Genomic DNA, 19668 nt, shown 5'->3' with positions numbered 1-19668 from the left:
GACAAACTAATTTTCTACTAGTATTTTAATTAAAAGGTTAGATTTGAAATGAATCTCTATAGACTGCTTTTTAATTTAGATCTCAATGAGAAAAAGAACAGTAAGATCAAATAGCAGGAAAATTTTTCAGATAAATATGAAGTATGAAATTTTTATTTAATCAATGCCCTATAATATACTTTAAGTCAGCTTCATTATAATTAAAGCCATACTTTGTTATTTGGAGATTGGATTTCATACCCACCCCTAAAAGGTTAAGTTGAAAAATGCACAAAATCCACAATGCATCTATGGTATCAGACTGACAAATTAGGTTCTACATTTTTTGTAAGTCAACTAAGAGTTAAATCCCTAAACAAGAAATAATAAGGTAAACCATTATTGAATAATTTTTTAATTTACATTAATTCTTTAAAGAAAGAAAAATAATACGATTAGATATACTGCTAACTTAATCATACAGAGACAACACACAGCGTTCAAAACCAACATTCTATTCCAGAAAGACTTCATATTAGTCTGCTATCTGCCTTTATCACATAAAGTTATTATGGATCTCAAGTTAGCCTGTAACATAATGTAATTTCTGAGGAAATGACTTATCTAAATTTTTCTGAGAACAAAACTGATCTTCAAAGCAAGACCTAGAAAATACTAGAAAGATTAATAAAGACTTTTTAATGCTCTCCACCATTCCAAAGAAATGAAAAAATTTACCTCATTCTTTGCTCTTTATTCCAAACCTTCTCATTTACTTAAGGGAAATCTAAATAAGTGATCAATCACAACTGGTTGCAAGTTGTTAAAAAATAAAGACATAAAAAGTAATATAAACTAGAAAATCCACTTATGGCCCATATAAACATTCTAAAACAATATCTAATATTTTAATACAAATAAATATCCTCTTAAATCTAACCACTTATAGATCATCTTTAGGAAAATCCAAGTGGAAAGCATTGATATGAAAGTATCTAAGAAACTGAATATAACAGTGAGTCAAGTATTTAATTTTATTCTCCATCTCCATCTAAAAATTATCTGTAACTAGACATTATTATCAAATTATCAGTGACAAGATACCATTTCAATGCAAATTTATAGTTGCTCTGTAAGAATACTTAGCTGTAAAATGCATAACTGAATATATGAATAAAACTTACTGTCATCCATCTGCAGACTTGGTGGGCAGTAGAATTTTTTATGGGTAATTAAATTTGGTAATCCTCTGAAGAGACTGCGGCACAACTTACATTCAAAAATAGTGTCCACATCTTTTAATAAAATATGCTTAAGTTGTTTAGTTCCTGAGAGAGAGAAAAAAAGAAAAACTTAACACAAAATGTAACTTTAACATGCACTTTTAAACTGGACAACCACTGTTGACAATCCAAAAGTGCAGTTACTATTTGACAACAAATTACAGGCATTGCCAATTTCTATCACAGTATATTTAGAACTAAGTTACAGACTAAATTCTAAGCAAAATCCTACTATCATTTGGAAATTAGGACAACTAAAACTGATGCCTCTTTTCCACTTCAGCAGCCAATCAATTCTTGATATATCCCAAGGCAGTGGTTCCAACATGAGGTTGATCATTACAATGAGCTGGGAATAAAGATATGCATTGCCCTGCCCTAGAGATTCTGATTTAATAGATCTGGAGTAGGGCAGAAAAATTAAATGTTTCCCCATTACTCCCTGCCAAACTTTTGGATGGTGCTTTCAAGCTCTTTTCTGTATTAGGAAGTAAGCAAGTTTTTCAATACATTTTCCCCTGATTCCTTAAAGAATGTCAAAACTCTATTACAGGACTGCCTGTGACTTTTATTTTTAACTTCAGCTCAAATTACTTCAAGTTCTGAGCCAACATGGGATTATGCCTATTTCATGTGATGCTCCACAAAATAGAGAATCTTTGTCCATACTAAGAAATAATTTTGAACTTTGCTTAGGCCTCTTGACAGCACTATAAATTTATTAAAAGCCTTTCTCCCTTAAAATATCCCAATTACAATTAAGTATTGATATAATTACTAGTTTAATGCTTACCTTCTCTACTAAATTATACATTCCAAAGCAGCCAAGAATAAGCCTATCTTATTTACAAGTGCAACGTGTTCAGCTCCTATAACGCTCAAAAACTATTTGTTGAAGAAACGCTACTATCTAGGGAATCTAAGTACTATGACAGAGTATCTTTAGACAGAGAAAAAATAAATGGCAAAAAGTACCCAATATTTAAAATAAAAACATCTAGCAGAAATAAAATACAAACGGAAGGTCTTTAGTCACTATTTTCCTACAGCTCTTTGCTGTAGGTAAGTTGGCAAAACTGATCTACAGTACTTTACTAATCAATGTGCCTTTACTTTCCTCAAATTTAAAAAATAATTTTAATGACATTATATTGACTTGAACAGGAAAAGCCCAAGTGCCCAGAAAAATATCCTTAAGGTTGTCTAGGTGCAAAGTGTTGTGTCATTTAAGACACATTTACCTGTCTATTAAGTTCTGGGACTGCTAAAGAGTATAAGGTATCTTAGTAGTATATTGTAGGGTCTGTAAGAGTTAAATAAAATAGTTCAGATTCAATCTTTTGCAATCTGTTTACATTTAATCTTTGAAGTGTATTTTATCATTCTGAAAACAATAAAATCATTTTCCCCACCCCCTGAAACACACACACACACACACACACACACACACACACACACATACACACACACACAGAGAGAGAGAAAGAGAGAGAGAGAAAGAGAATTATTGTTGATCCAAACATTCAAAATCCTACTGCAAAAAAGCTACTAGGTTATCACAACTTTACTAAGTCTTTAGAGATTCCAAACCTGATATTATCTACCTGTGTGACCTTAAAGAGCTTTATAACCTTTACACTTTGGTTTACTCACATTATACAATAGAACAAACCTAACCAAACCTATATTGAAGAATTATTAAAGAAAATATGAACCTAAATCCCAGGGAAATTATATACTTGAGTTTCTACTGGAAAAAAATGTATAGAATGAAAATAATTTCTTGCATTTCCCAAATCCAAATCTATGTGTACTCCACTAGTCCTTACTACAAAATCAGAAAACATAAATTTAAAAAGATTCAGAAAATAGCCTGAGTGTTATTCTTTATATAAAAGTAAACTTTCATATATATATTTCTGAAGTCCATTTCATATTACAAAATACCTTGGCAATGGACTGCTAATATATTCATAGTTAATTTTGTAAGTGAATGACAAACGATGAGAGGTAGAATGATTATAAAAACGCTTTGGTTAAGGCTTTCTAATTGACCTATATCTAGTTCTCAGGAAGTGTAGGTGAGTATAACAGCAGTGGGAAGAAAACAGGAAACTTTTGCCCACTGATTCTAAACTATAAAACCTGCCAGACAGATTCAATTCTGTCTTTAGGATAGTCAAAAAAGATTGAAGAGGAAACACAGAGATAATCTGAAATAAGTTTAATTTAAGAATTCAACTTAAGATTTAAATAAGATGCTGTACCTGGCAGCATTTAAAGCATAAAATAACCAGTCTGTAAACAACATGAGATTATACATAAAAAATAGTCAAGTGAAAAATATAAGACTGCATCCCTAAATTGACATATCATTTTGTCTACCAGGTTCTTGATCACAGAAAAATAAAGATCCTATCAATTTCTTAATTAGTCTTAATTAAACAGTTAATTATATTCAGTAGGGACTGTATATTTATTCTCAACATCCAAAAAAAGTATTTTCCTCTAACCTTAACTAATTGGTCTTAATTATCAATCACAAACACTTCCCTCTAACACACACACACACTCTGTCTCTCTTTCTCCCTCTGTGTGTGTGTGTGTGTGTGTGTGTGTGTGTGTGTGTGTGTGATTGTTGATCCAAGCATTCCAAATTTCTTTCAGGTCCACAAAACGTTCTCTTTCCCTCCCTTTTCAGGCCTTCACCTACATTTTTCCTCTCTGACTACAGTGTTCTCCCACTTTCCTGATCTGACTCACTTCTAATAATCCTTCAGATCCCAGGTTAGATGTCACTTCTTCCAGGAAGCCTTCAATCACATCTTATCTGCTTTGTTGTTGTTGTTAAAAATCCTTCATCTATATTCTCATAGCATCCTAGACATCTATACGAGCTTATGCTACTATTTTGTAATTAACTACTTTTGCATATCCCCATTAAACTGGAAGATTAGAACAGAGAAGATATCTCTGATGCTCAACATTACCCCATGCCTCAGGATAATGTGTGATTAACATTTGCTAAATGGCATACTAGAGAGCTCTATGTTTTAAAAAAACTTCTCTAAAAATAAGTTTAAATCTACATGAAGTTAATGGAGGGGTCAAAAATGAGACATTAAAACTCTTCTAATTCCACTTACATATTTAACAAATGAGACAAATAAGATGTATCTCAGTCTACAAACAGATAGTAAAAATTTTTCCCTTAGTTTCAGTCACCATTTGAGATTTTGTTATGTTTTTCCCGTGGGGATGGAATGGCTTTATTCAAAGTCAGCTACCATATTCCGATTGCTCTGCTCACTTACAATTTGACACAGCCAGTTCTAAGTATCTCTGTCAACAGCTAGCTAAAACTTTCTGTCACTTGAGACAACAGATGTAGTCATCTAGACAGCAACATAAAGTTCTTCCACTGCTCTTGATGCTGAGAAACAGCCAGCCATGCTGCCTTCCTTCTTTTCTTACACTGCTCTCTTTCTTGCCTTAGGTTTTTAAATTATCTTAGAAATCACCACTAACTGTTTACATAGATCAGTACCTTTCAAACATCCAGCCTTCCAAAGGAAAGCCTTGTGATAGCTAAAGATTAATGACTGTATATTCCAGATTTTCACATATAACAGGTGCTCAATAAAAATTAGTTACATTTCATCAAGCATTAACCTTGTGTTATTCTTTAATGGCAAGTGCATTGCATGTACTGATGAAAATGTTTAAAATATATTTTCAAAAGGAATCAGCATACAATTTTACATTACGTTGGATGGTAGTCACATTACAATATGACAATATTAATTCCAACTCTTCTATGCTAGAAAAAGACAAGGTTTCATTTTCTTCCTTAATGCACTGATATTTTGGTCAACACCCATTTTAACTGATCACAGGAATGCTTCTTATATGGTATACTGCTTGTTTACTATTGGCTCAAACATAAACTCAATCTTATTTAAGATGACCACTTAACTACAATATCATCCAAACATTGCAAGCAAATAATGTGTGTTCCTTATCACAACTCCTGAAGGAAATTTCTTAGTGATCATCCCTTAACATAAGGATTTGAATATGCAAAGAAAACTTAAGAAATTGAAAGTTTTATCCTAAAACTATCACCTATAAGGGTTGGTTAAAAAAATATATTAATTATAGAGCACTGCCACATACCACAATAAACTTATAAGTAGAATAAAATTATCTTAGGACAGTGCCTAGTTGGGGAATCTTTTGGTTTAACCTAACAAACACTTATTGAGCACATATTAAATACCAGGTACAATGTTACTCATTGGAAATAAGAAAGATACGGTCTGTGCCCCCCGAGAAACTCAGACTCATATAAATGGCTTTGGTCTTGGGAACATAACACCAAATGACATGCTTTGAATCTGAATGTAAGAACAACAAATCAAACAAATCTACTTTTTTCTTATACAAAAAAAACAACTAGTCCCATTTTAAATTTCCTGTAACTGCTACATAACAACAAAAAAGGAAAAATTCATCATAGGTATGGCACTCTCCTATGTACCTCAGAAAAATCATATCCACCTTATGCTTTGCCTTCAGAATCAGGACTGAAGCGTCACCATTCAGTCACAGCTTAAACTAACTGCAATTAAAGTTGTTTTAAGTAATTAAAAGAAAAGCCAAAGAGTTAAATGATCAAACCTAAATTTAGAAAGATAATGACGGTAAAGCATCACATGAAGCTAATTCTCATTTTTCATTACCATACTATTTAAGTTACAACTTATTCCTCCCTTAGAGTCAAAAAAAAGATACAGCACCCTGCACATACTACTCTAGCGTATTCTAGACTTCTGGTATCTCTTTATTTGTCTGCTTAACTTGCAAGTTAAGCTAAATGGGTTTTCTTTTTATAATAAGTAATATATGTTTGTGGTTTTAAATAGTAAAGTACAAAAGGTCTGTAGAATCTTTTCTACAAATTATACATTTATCTTCTTACAATATTACATATTTCATGAATTTCAAAAGAAGATGTCAGCTTCATATTAAAAACCAGTCTTGAATACTGGGCAAAATCATTTTTTATCTTTCTAACCACAGGGGCATTCCAAAACTCCTTTGCCTCTACCAGACAACTAAGAGATTCTGAACGAATATTAAACTCAACTAAACCAATTTAATAAATACATAAAAGATATTTAATAAATATGTAAAGGTAGTATACTTTTTATCTGCTATTTAAAATTTTGTTTAGTTTGGGGAGAGAGGTCAAACAGGAAGGAAGATAAAGAGTTACAGAAAGGAGGGAAATTTGAAGACATCAAATTACAAACATGATCCTAGCAGGACGAAACAGCCAAAGCAAGACTACACAAAGGGCAAGGCACAGCCAAGGTAGTACCAGAAGCCAGGGCTTCAGAGCAAATAGCAGGTCTCAAGTCAGCCAACCGTCAGGAATTTCTGAGTAGAAAACCTGCAGCTGCAAAACAGGCAGGCTTTATCTAGAGACTGATGTCAAAAATAGTTGACTCTACAGTCAATAAAGCAAAGGTACAGAAGAGTAGGCAGCGTGAGCTACCATTTGTATTAGGAAGAAAATGAGATATATATGTTTGTATATGTATAAAAAGGTCTCTGGAAGAACACATAAACCATATAGCAGTGTTGCCTGAGCAACGTGGAGCTAGAGGACAGAATAGCATACAAACTTACTTTTTCCTCTATAACCTTTTGTACTTTACTATTTAAAACTACAAACATTTATTACTTATTAGAAAAAGAAAACTCATTTAGCTTAACTTGCAAGTTAAGCAGACAAATAAAGAGATACCAGAAGTCAACAAAAATTTGTAATTTAAATCCAAGAAAACAGTTCAAAGCAAAAGCTGAAGTGTCAGGCAAACAGAATGGGTTAAAACTGGTCAAGCAGTCAGTATAGCATACATGGAGTGGTGGACATTAAAAATGAGTCAACTCTTTCCTAAGACAGAACCTTTTATGAACTTCCAGCTTGTACAGGAATTAATACCTGGTCATAGACAGCCCCGTGTAGGCAGAGGAAGGTGAGACACAAAGGATATGATACAGCAGCTGAAGATAACTATCTGAGCTTGAAGATAAAGGTAGCTAACCTAACATATTACCACTGCTCAACCTGATTTATACCCTGTAGGTTAACAGAAGCAAAAGCATGGACTTCAGGATTCTATCTTCAGATATCTATCAAAGATATATAGCACCACCAGAACAGTTCTTTAAATGCAATATGTGTGACCTAGTTGTAGTGTAAAGAGCCTAGAAATAGATGAGTCATTGAGGGTGTGCTTCGGAGTAGAGTGGAACAGGGAAGAACCGACAGAGCCTCACAGCTAGAAGGGACCTTACTTCCCAAGTTATGCAGTCCAAACTTCTGTAGCATTCTCCCAAGGTTTTAGTCAGTCTCAAACACCTTAGTGATAAAGAAGAGCTATCATAGTAGACTTTAGATTAATTAGAAACGCAAGAGATTACTATCTTAAAGAAATTAAAATTTCTTAGTTACAGGATATAGTAATGAAGTAAAATAATTCTTTTTTTAATCCAAAATCAGTTTCTCTGTACCACTCAGCGCATTTCTAAATCACCTCTAATTAGAACTGTTGGGTACGTAGAAAATTAAAATAATAGTATTTTCAGAATTTGCCTAAATAAAAAACAACTTGAAAGGCAAATTTGCTGATATCATTTTAAAAAGAGCACAGTTCAAAAGATCAACATAAAATGGCTTTGGAATTATATACCATTTCAGATTATCCATTTCACTGCCTCACTTCTTTAGCTTAGTAAAAATATGACAAACACACAACACAGTAAGAAAATAATTAATTTCATCTTTAAATATTTGCTTTCTAAAATTAAAAAAGGTTTTTGGAATCTTTTTAAATTCTGTACCCACAGAGATTTTGGATACAGGTTCTTGTTGAAAAGGCATTTTTTTTTAACAAGTCATAGCACTTATGACTTAATTAATTCTAAGTTTCTTTTTTTTTTTTTTTTTTTTTTTTTTTTTTTTTTTTTTTTTTTTTTTTTTTTTTGAGACGGAGTTTCGCTCTCGTTACCCAGGCTGGAGTGCAATGGCGCGATCTCGGCTCACCGCAACCTCTGCCTCCTGGGCTCAGGCAATTCTCCTGCCTCAGCCTCCTAAGTAGCTGGGATTACAGGCACGCACCACCATGCCCAGCTAACTTTTTTTTGTATTTTTAGTAGAGACGGGGTTTCACCTTGTTGACCAGGATGGTCTCGATCTCTCGACCTCGTGATCCACCCGCCTCGGCCTCCCAAAGTGCTGGGATTACAGGCTTGAGCCACCGCGCCCGGCCAATTCTAAGTTTCTTAATCAAAAAACACTACAATAAACTGACACAGTATAGCTTTATTAATTCTGAATTATAAATTTTAAAAAATAAACCTATAACAAGTAATATTACTAAATATGAAAAGCTATTGCTCTCATTTCCATGGTATAAGAACAAAAAAAGAACCTTTAATCTCTATTTGAAAAGTAGCTAAAACAAACAAACGATTTTTTCTGTTATGCCAGAAATATACTGTCCCTAATGAGTAAAATTCTATTTTAATTGAATTTATCACAGGAAAATTTGACCCATAAATTATTTGTCAGTTGAGGGCAATTATCAAAAGTAAAAAAACAATAAAAAATCCCTAAAATAGTTTATACCACCATCCAATACAAGGAGAGGCACTTGGTATACACTCTATACTTACTGAATTAAATATAGATAAAAGCAATACCATGAGTACTACAGATGAAAAGTCTGAGAAATGGATCTTTTGGAGAGTCAGAGAAAAAAATAAATGTTTTAATTTAGATTAAGGGATAACCTATTTCTTACAATCCTAAAGTAAAGCAAACACATGCTTTCCCCTTGTATAACAATTTAAAAACAAGCATCTCAAAAAATTTCTCATGAATACACAAGTAGTTATATATGAATTATTTTTTCCTTTGAACCTCAGAAATTTTTCATTAAGGTAGTAAGATTTAAAATAAAATGACAAGATATTCTAATCCTCTAAGTGTCCATCAGTTAGATATCCATCAGTTATATTTATTGGCTTATCCACATTTGAGTGAATAGTCTGTAGTGTCAGAGAAGTCAAATCTACAAGAGGTGGACAAGTGGATCATAGAAATCACAGCAACCTAACATTTTACTGATAACATAGGAGTGCTAACAGTTCCCAATCATTTTACATGTTGTAAGTAACACCTGTTTTTAAACACTAGATTGCAACTACACAATTATATTTATTATAAAGCTAATTCTTATTATCAGTTAATAAAAATAAAATCTAAGCAAATGTATCTGAAGATATCAGGGCTGGAATATTGTCTTTCTTCTATCTTGTGCTCTATTAAAGATGCCAAAACTCCACAAACTCAAGGGTTAGGGAGAAGAAAGTGAATCACATAAACAGAGATAAGGTAATTAACCTAGAACAAATGACTTCTCAGACATTCTGAGTAATCTACTATACCGAAGCTCATGAAAACCCAGAATAATTTACTGCGTTCTAAGAGTTTACACAAAACATGCCAAAAGATATCAAGGGATCCTTTAAGAAGTGCTTTAACAGAAAATACACCACATAATGTATTTCTTTAAATCATACTAAACAAATTTATTTTAAAATGAATATACCACATATAGTACTGAAGAATAATCTCTAAACCATGTCAATATTTAGACATCTACTTCTTTAAATAAGAAAATTTTAAATATTCGATAAAGAAAACCAACATACACATTTTAATGTTTTTTAAAAATTATTTTTAAGGACTTCTATGTAGTTTTTAACTACTATGTGAAGATTGAAAAATATATCCTAAAACATTCATACCTGATCGAAAGCACTCAATTATTTGCTGAATACCAGATTTGGATGTCTGTAGTGGTTGCTGTAACAAAGGAGGATCTCCAGGTTCCAGGATATAAACTACATGGAAGACAAACACCCACCCCAATCCCCACAAAAAAAGGGTTATTTAAATCATTTACTATTAAAGTAAAACAATGGCTTGCTACAATTACATTATGGATAATCACACTTGTGCACACACATATGCACACACAGACATATATATAATATGCAGATACATATAATTTTAACCATCTTTATGAGGCAAAATGAAACATGGAGAAAAAAGCTAAAACTATTCTCAAGTAAAGCCTAAATTAAGGCTGCAAAAAGATAGGTATTAGGTTTAAGTAAAAATACCTTACTATTTTGGTATTATTTAGTACACAATCTTCATGTTTGCTTTCTTATTCCCTTTAAAGAGGAACCACTATATTTAATAAAAATTCTAAGGCCTAGCCACACTTAATAAATCATTTCAAAATCCTCTGGATAATCTGGTAAAACTCTGGACGTTTATGAGCAAAAAGTCAAAACTCACTGCCTAAGGAAATAACTGAACAAGTGCACAATGATGGATGCAGAAGAATGTTCACTGTAGTGCTCTGAAGCACTGTATATAATTGAGAGCAATTTCAAACACTTTAAAAGTCTCTCAGCAGTGACCAGATCAAATAAACTATGAAATGTCCATATGACAGACCTTCTCATGGCTGTTAGAAAGCATGAGTTAGTTCTATGTGTATTTACAACAAAGGATGACAATAATTGTTAAGCAACAAACACAGGTTATAGAATAGGATCTTATTTACATTAATACATAGGTAGATACAGAAATACATAAATTTAATATATATATGTATATATGTATAAATGCTGTTAGGGTGGGCTTTTAGGGATGATGTTTGCTTTCTGCCTCACACTTCAATGCTGCTTCAAAGCCTGGCTTTCAAAAGTATGCATTTTAGAAAGAACATATTTTTACAATAAGTAAAAATAATCTTTCCCTTAAAAAAAATTTTTAACTCATTTTCATATAGAGAGGTTTATATTATCCCTAATGCCAAAGATTCTCAGATTAGCAGTATAGATATAAAATAAATTTCAGTAATATGAATAAAGGCAACAGAAAAGGACAACTGAGCTGCTTCATCAGCTATCAAATGGAGAAGGCTGTGGTGGAGAAAAACTCACCATTTTAATTATCTCTTTTTTAAATATGCTATAATGTTCCACTCAACTATGACCATTGTAATGCAGGACCACCTGCTTAGTGTGAGGAGAAATGAAGGGTGATTTCAATGATGTATGCTACTCTTGCTTCAGGGTTTAGGCTTAGCCAGCACTTAGCTTTCTGATAAGGGGGCAAAACCAACCTATTGTACTATGTATATAGATACAGGCTTCGATTCACCTTTATGCTTCAAGACTAGTGCTCAGTGTACACAAACAGGAGAAATGATGTTTCAGGACCAACTCATTTCATCAAACAAAATTTCCCCAATTGTAAGAGGCACTTGGCCTGGTGCAGTGAGTGGCTCAGGCCTGTAATTCCAGCACTTTGGGAGGCTGACACAGGAGGATAGTTTGAGTCCAGCCGTTCAAGACCAGGCTGGGCAACATGGCAAGATCCCATCTCTACAAAAATACAAAAATTAGCCAGGCATGGTGGCTGATGCCTGTAGTCCCAGCTACTTGGGAGGCTGAGCTGAGAAGATCACTTGAGCCCGGGAGGCAGAGGTTGCAGTGAGCTGTGATCACGCCACTGCACTCCAGCCTGGGCAACACAGCAAAACTGTCTCAAAAACAACACAAAACACTTTAGGTGTATTTTAGATGAATTAAGCACACACACACACGCACACACACCTGCACACGCATATGCACACATACACTCATTTTGAGACTATCTTACATTGGCACTAACTGCAGCAATTAAAAACATAAGACTCCAGACCTGGACTGTCTGTGTTTAAATTCTTTTTCTGCCATTTACTAGATACAATTAGGGCAAATTAAACTCTCTGATTTCTCTTTTCTCATTTCTAAAATGGAGATTTTCAAAGTACTTAAATCATAGGATTGCATAGGGGTTAAATAAGCTAATGCAGGTCGGCCACTTAAAACAGAGCCTGGAACATAGTAAGTGCTCAATAAACATTCTACCATCACCGTCATCAACACGCATCCATCAACTGCTTTCCTGACATCAAAAGCTAAAAAATCTTTTTTCAATATCAAACAGAAAGAGAATTCAACCTCTTAGGAAAACAGAAGTTTGTAAACAGACCAGTATCATCTATTTGAATAGATGGATTTGTTTTATCTATACATTATAGCACCAGATAACTACCAAAAAAAAAAAAAAAAAGTTAACTACCAAAAAAAGGGTGAAAACCCACACAAGTGTAAAAAACAAAATGCTTCAAAGTTTGCCTCTATCAGTTAAAAGAATTCTACAATTGGAGGATGAAAAAACAGAAATGAATAAGGGAAAGATATTGGGGAAAACACTCTTCTCCTTAGAGCTCCTTCATTTATGAATGTGTTCCAGAAAACCTTTTATATAAAATACACCAACTTCTACTTTCACATGCCATATCTCATTTTAAAGCTAAAGCAAAATATTCTTACCCATCACCCTCAGAACACTGCTTCCACCAGAACACACATACATCCTGAGATAACATTCAAAATAAACCCAGGATTAGCTGAGCTGTGCCTGGATACAACCACTTGGTATATACATCTGTGTAGCTCCCACTCTAAAGAAACAATTCTTTCTTCACTTGAAAACATACTCTTAACTCTAGAAAACCTTATTATATTAATACTTTATAAAAATTGTTTCTTACATATTCTATCATCCTCCCAAGACCAGACCCACCCAGGTTACATGATCATTTAGAAAAAAGCATCTTTCTCCCACCCAAAAACCCAAATCCTCAGAACATCTTTCCTTACCATCCTAAAAATACACTTCCCAGAATATAACATTTACTTTTCTAAGAGTCTCTCCTCCCTTAAAACAAAACCCTTAAAAGATCCTTCTACTTATGAGGTATGCAACTGCTTACAAACACTAGGGGGAAGAGAGAGTAGGTAGAAGGTAGAGAAGGGAACGGTGGCGGCGGGGCGGGAGGTGGCGGGGGGAGGAGAGAACATAGGAGAAAAGAGATTGTCCATGTAACAACAACTGATGGAGTTGTGTGACAGTTACATCAAGTTCCTTGTATCATTCTAGTTTTGAAGGTTGGGAAATTTCTATTAATAAAATCTTAAAACATATCTAAGAAAATACATACACTGTCAGGTTTACAGTGCCACCCTTCACTATAAATTGACCTATCTCTTCAAGGCACAATGACCTCCTCAGGAATATACTGCTCTCCTCTGGAGACTCACCCAGTGTTCATAATTCAAATGAGGACAGATTTTTCTCAAATATTATGTCATCCTCCATCTGTGGACAAGTTCTTTTAAAAGCTATCATACTACAACATATTTCTTTCAGTCTTGGAAATATCCTACCACTCAGCATATATACCTTCCCCTGAAATAATGACAATGAACTACCCTGTAAGTTAACAAACTTCTAGCTTTCCATTCAACAAACTTGTCAGAAAGTTTGATTCATGCTAAGAAGGCAAGGAAACAATAACTGCTGTTGACCTGGTAAATCTGAAAATTAACTTGCATAAAAAAAGTTTCTAGTAAAAGATGATGAAAATTTTAAACTAATGCAATTTTATCTGAGTTCCTGCTAACTGGGGAGAAAAAAACAACAAACAAAAACATTTCAATACGCATTAAAAAGTTCAACTGTAGAAAACATCTTTAAAAAGACATTAAAGTCTTCAGAAAACTTTCATTACCAGAACATACTAAATAAGGTATAATCACAGATTAGCTTATCTGTTTACTTCTTTGTGTCTATCTCTTCCCACTGAAACATTTTATAAAGAAAGGACCGTATCTGTCTTGTTCACCACTTATATTCCCATTGCCTTTGACAGTACCTGGCTCTCAATAGGTGTTCAATAACGATTTGTTAAAGAAATGAATGAGCAAATAAATTTCTTCTTAATTAAGATGGTTTCATTAATTCAATTTCAATGATTAGAAGTGTTCTCAGGAAAAAAACAAAAAACAAAAAAACTAGACTAGGTCAGTGGAACATGAGTTTAAATGGCATTCACACCTGTATAGTTCCAAACAAGCAAATTCCATTCAACATGGGTAAAACATAAGTGCTATATCTTAAGTTCAAATACACAAAATATGCAATGTGAAAGGATCCTGAAAGATAAACAAGAGCAGTTCAATAGAAACTAGATACCATCCAGGGATTGCCTGTTTTATTAGTACAGGTAAGTTATTATTGATCTCAGCAAAGTACAGTAGAGATAGGGTTGTAGTACAAATTTTATCCTTATGTGTAGCAAAGTTTTCTGAAAATGAAAGCTCTTCCCTATTACTGATATTTTTTCTCATTAATCAGAAAATTACCTAAAATGAACTCTACTGTGTTAAAATCCAAGTACGTAAGTGTAGTTAAAATACTCCAACAAAAAGCAAGTAAAAGTATAAAAAAATGTAGTAACTTTTAGGTCAAAAATAATGATAAACATCTACCTTTAAACTAGAATAGCATAGCCTTTATTTGATTTAATGATGGTATGCATTCAATGATTCCCTTTTAAGTTATACTTTTTATAAAACGCATATCATAAAGTATATCAAAGTTCTAAGTGGAAAAAACTGTCAACAGTTCATATCTCAAGTTTATCAAATTAAAGTTTACTAGTATTCCTCAAGAGACTCTGACAACTTTTTCATTTCATAAATTCATCTAAACCAAATTTCATCCCATAAAATACCCGGGAAATAATTACGTAGTCTACCTAAATTTAAAAAAAGAGATTTCTCTTTTATTTTGCAATATAGTATGTTCTGCTCAAAAATTTTTTTTAAAGGTTACACTTAGCAAAACCTGATTCTCCCAGTGACTTACAAACTTTTAAAACCCAAACTAAACTCGCTTTTATGCTTTCAGAACTATTTGCTGATAAAAATGCATTAAAAAACTTTCAATTTTTAAAGTTTCAATGACACAATGTCATGACAACAAATCTAGTATTCTATCTTTTCCTTTCTCTTCAGTTTTAAACATTTACAGACCATAAGAGTATACTAACTGCAGGATGCCTTGAAAACGAAGGAAAACGGACTGAGCGACTGATCTTGTGGAAATGATTTAAGGTGACATTTGCAGTACTTTTTGTAAGGGATCAAGCAGGGGAGACCTCTTGTTTGTACAAGCTTTTAGCTTCATAACTGGCTTATGCTGGGGAAAATTACAGCCTGCTTAAGAATGACTACTAGGGCAGGAGGGAAAAAAAAAAAAAAAAAAAAACTAGAAAGAAAGAGAAGGCAGAGGGGCTCTGATGGAGGGCAAAGCAACCGGGGACGAAGAGGGGTATACCTGGTTCACAACATCCGTGGTGATGGTGGTCAGTCTGACAGTATTTGTCCCTCAAAGGCATTTTCAGTGGACTCGACCTACTTTCCTTTCACTGTAAGAAGCTCTTCATTGCGGCGCGGCTGTTGAAAGAAGCACAAACCCGTCACTCGCCCTCAACTTTCTGGTGGGCACGGGCTGCCTTTTCCAGAGACGTTCCCATCACCAGCCCTCCGCTTTCCCTCCAAGGATCCGCACCTCCCTCGAGAAGATGAAAACAGAAAGACGCACAGACCCTCCTTCAGCCCCAACTCCCCGCAGAGGTTCACCGCCGTACCCGGAAACGCAGCCTCGGGTGCGCAGCGCAGGGCGAAGGCCTGGCCGGCTGCGCGGGCGGCTGCGGCCTCGCCGTCCCGGGCGCGCGGGGAGGGAGCGCAGTGCGCGGCGGGCACCGCGGGGCTCCGATCCGACTGAGGTGCCGCTGCCGCCGGCTGCCGGCCCACGCCGCGCCCTCCCGCCACGCACGGGCGTTGGGATCTCCCTGGAGGGGACCCGGTCCCCCCAAACAAGTGCGCCCAACTTACTCAACTCCTAGGGCGGGCCGGCGGGCCGGCGGGCGGGCGGAAGGAAGGCAGGCCGGGCGGCTGCGGGGACAGCCTGGCGTGGGAGGCGGCTGCGGGCCCCACCTGGCGCAGCCTCCGCTGCCCACGCGAGGGAACCGGGGCTCGGGCCCGACGCGCTCCCAAAGAGTCCCCGCCGGCGCTGACGCGGAAGCGCCACAGCTCACCACGTCTCTCCGCGGGCCGAGGCGACGGCGACGGCGCCTCACGGCGTCCTCCGCGCTGTGTGGCTAGGCGGGCGGCGCGCGGGTGCAGGCAGTTGACAGGAGGAACCGCCCGGGAGCAGCCGCCGTCTCCACCGAAGAAGCCGGAACCGGAGCGGGCAGGACCTGAGGCGCCCCTCGCAGGGGCAACGGCTATTGCCGCAGCCGGAGTCTCCCCAGCGCCGCTCCACCTGCAACGGTCCCTCAGGCTTAGGAGAGGGGCGGGGAAGAATGGGGGTCTCCCCCCACCGTGGGCCTTTTCGGTGGAAGTTGTTGTTTGAGGAAACTTTATTAAGTCAGCCTCTCTTTTTCTCTGTCGCCCTCTCCCCCGGAGAGTCCAAGCTACCGCCGCGGAGCGCGTAGGAAGGGAGAAGCAGAGACTCTCCGGCAGCGACAGGGAGCGACTGACTGACCCCGGACGGAGATGGGGCGAGGGCAGGAAGTGACAAGCTCACCGAGTGGGTGGGGGGAGTGTGGCCGGCACGCCCGGGAGCGTCGCGCGCATGCGCCCGGCCAGCACCCCCGCCTGTGGAGAGGAGACGCGCTTTGCCCGCCGCGACCGGTGGGGAAGGAACAGGGGCCGGGGGCTCGAGGGCCGTGCGAGAACAGGGAACCGGGGTAGGGAGTACCAAGGGCGCGGCCGGTGTCTCGGGCGGACCAAGAGCCGAAGTCCGGGGTGAGGTGTGAGACCCGCGGCGCGGCGAGCGCGCCCTGGAGACTGGCTGGTCGGCCACCAAACTGTTGATCTGGCTGTTCTCTGTTTAGTGGAACTGAAACTCGAGGAGGGCTGGGAGAGGACGGAGGAAGCGGAGGGCAGATGTCTGAGCCATAAGTAGTGATGATCCCCAAAAGGCTGTCAGTGCATTGCTAAATGGCAACAGTTGAACTTATTTTTTTCCTGCCAACAATTTTCGAAGCACGCCTCCCGGAACTTGGAGGGTCTTTTATCAGGCCCAAGAGAGGGAAAGTATCGGTAGCAGATGGGTATTTGTCCCGGCAGCTCCGCTCCTCAAGCATGAAAGTGAAGTTTGGTCACGTGGGCGCACGCACTTTCCCTCCTCTTCTGCTCCCGCATTCTGCTTGGAAAATCCCCGATCGCAGTTGTCTGTCAGATTCTGCCGACCCAGGGCCGCTTCTTGGGGGCAAGGGAGCCGCCTCTGTCGTTTTCTTCCCAGCTCCTGAAATGTAATTCTTGCTCCTGGTGACTTCAAGCAAACGTGTGTCCACTGTCGGTCAGGAAATTTTAAGAGAATAAAGCCCATTCGCCTTACCTCCGATCCTCCTCAAGATCCACTAAAAGCCTTTCCAGTTGGTCCAACTTAAGCTGCCATTGTGTGGGGTCCTGAAAAACTGAAGTTTAGTAAATAGACTGTCTTTTAGAAGAGAAAAAGTTCAATTGAGTTTTCAAAAATCCAGAGGAAAGTTTGTAAATTAATACATTTGTTACTTTTTAAATGTTGGGCTAGGCGCGGTGGCTGGTGCTTGTAATCCCAGCATTTTGGAAGGTCAAAGCGGGAGGATCGCTTAAGCCCAGGAGTTAGAGAGCAGCCTGGGCAACAAAACGCCCTCTCTAACCAAAAAAGAAAAAAAAAGCCGGGCAGGATAGCGCGTGCCTGTGGTCCCAGCTACAGGAGAGGCTGAGGCAGGAGGATCGCTTGGGTCCAAAAGGTGGAGCGTTTGCATAGGTCTCCGGGAATAGCTTAATTATGGGGGATGACAAGAACGGGATAGAAAAATGATCTTAACAGTCACATAAGTGATATGTATGATCATCTATCTATCCCATAGTCGAGAAGTATCACCGAAAGTGAGACTAAAAATATGAAATGCCACGGTTTGTAAATTAATGTAAAATAAGTTACAATACTTCTGTGATAGTGTTTTTTATGCAGCCAATAAAAACCACATTTTGTATAATATTTAGTTGTTTGGAATTTGCTAAAGCTACAAAAAGAACGTATTTTGAAATGTGATACTTTAACAGCGGGCCATAAGTGCAATTACGAATGATTTTATTTTCTTTATTTTTTTGTATACTTTGCAAAATTTATAAATAAGCATATAAAACTTTAATAAACAGAAAAATTAACTTTGAAATTCAGTAGAAAGGCTGTAATATGAAAATGGTATAAACTAATAAAGCACAAAAGATACAAAATTGAGTATACATTATGAATGTCTCTAAAAAACGCAGTGAAAAAAGACTGAAAGAAACATAAAAATATCTACATTGGAGATACCTTGAATGGTAAAATTTGAGGTAAAAGAATTTCATTTTCAGAGGATCTTTTCTTACTTTTATGTGATAAACATATTTATCATAGGCTTCAAATGAATATGCAATTCTAAATTTCCCTAAGCCTGAAAAGGCTTTGCTTCAAATATATCAGTTGTTTGCTGACCAGCTGTGATTAAAAAAAAAAAAAAAAAGTTTTGTGAGCAAATGTAGTATTCACATTCTAATGCAAAGTGGCCAGTACTAGAGGGTCCTCAAAACTGCTTGCTAACAGAATAAGTTTAGACAATCTTTGAAAAATTAGAATTCGAGTCAAGATTGAAATGTGTATGTGGGTAAAACAAATATTATATTAAACATATCTGTATAAAAATGAATAACATTTTAAAGATTAAAATAAACCATGGGAGTTATCTAGTAAACCTTATTTTATAGATGAGAAAACTGAGACCCAGAGAGATTAAGTAATGTGCCAGTCAGTAGGAACTTGGGGTCAGGACCTCGATTACTCCCTACTATGACAACAGTACTACTAATTGACATATATTGAGTAGTTAATATGTTTTAAGCTCAATATTAGCTCATTTAATCCTATCAATTTAATGAGGTTTTACTATCCTTCCATTCTACAGGTGGGAAAAGTGAGGTAAAGAGAGGTTAAATGACTTACCAAGTTATATGGTTTGGCTATGTCTCCACCCAAATCTCATCTTGAATTGTAATCCCTATAATCCCCAAGTGTTGTGGGAGGGACCCAGTGGGAGGTAATTGAATCATGGACGTGATTCCCCCCATGCTGTTCTCCTGATAGTGAGTGAGCTCTCTGGAGATCTGATGCTTTTATAAGCATCTGGCATTTCCTCAGCTAGCGCCCATTCTCCCTCCTGTAGCCGTGTGAAGAGGTGCTTTCTGCCATGATAGTAAGTTTCCTGAGGCCTCCTTAGCCACGCTAACTGGTGAATCAATTAAACCTCTTTTCTTTATA

General features: G+C 36.9%; 1 protein-coding gene across 9 annotated transcripts in view; it reads right to left on the bottom strand.

Annotated features, from left to right (window-relative positions):
- The window catches only part of ZNF800 (zinc finger protein 800), a 66534-nt gene extending 49803 nt beyond the window's left edge, over window positions 1-16731 (bottom strand). For 2 of the 9 annotated variants that reach the window (XM_039472973.2, XM_074379111.1), the window contains exons 1-4: window positions 16412-16484; window positions 15649-15767; window positions 10146-10241; window positions 1164-1307 (exon numbers count right to left, since the gene is read on the bottom strand). In XM_039472973.2, coding sequence (XP_039328907.1) covers window positions 1164-1307; window positions 10146-10241; window positions 15649-15709 — 301 coding nt within the window. In that variant the 5' untranslated portion in view covers window positions 15710-15767; window positions 16412-16484. Of the gene's footprint in view, window positions 1-1163; window positions 1308-10145; window positions 10242-15648; window positions 16018-16208 lie in introns of those variants that run through there. The other 7 variants (XM_039472976.2, XM_039472972.2, XM_074379108.1 and 4 more) reach the window with 7 other exon arrangements.
- Between the last annotated feature and the right edge of the window lie 2937 nt (window positions 16732-19668).

The sequence above is a fragment of the Saimiri boliviensis genome, chromosome 10 (genome assembly GCF_048565385.1).
Source record: "Saimiri boliviensis isolate mSaiBol1 chromosome 10, mSaiBol1.pri, whole genome shotgun sequence".
Lineage (NCBI taxonomy): Eukaryota > Metazoa > Chordata > Mammalia > Primates > Cebidae > Saimiri > Saimiri boliviensis.
This window is presented reverse-complemented; position numbering and strand designations above follow the sequence as displayed.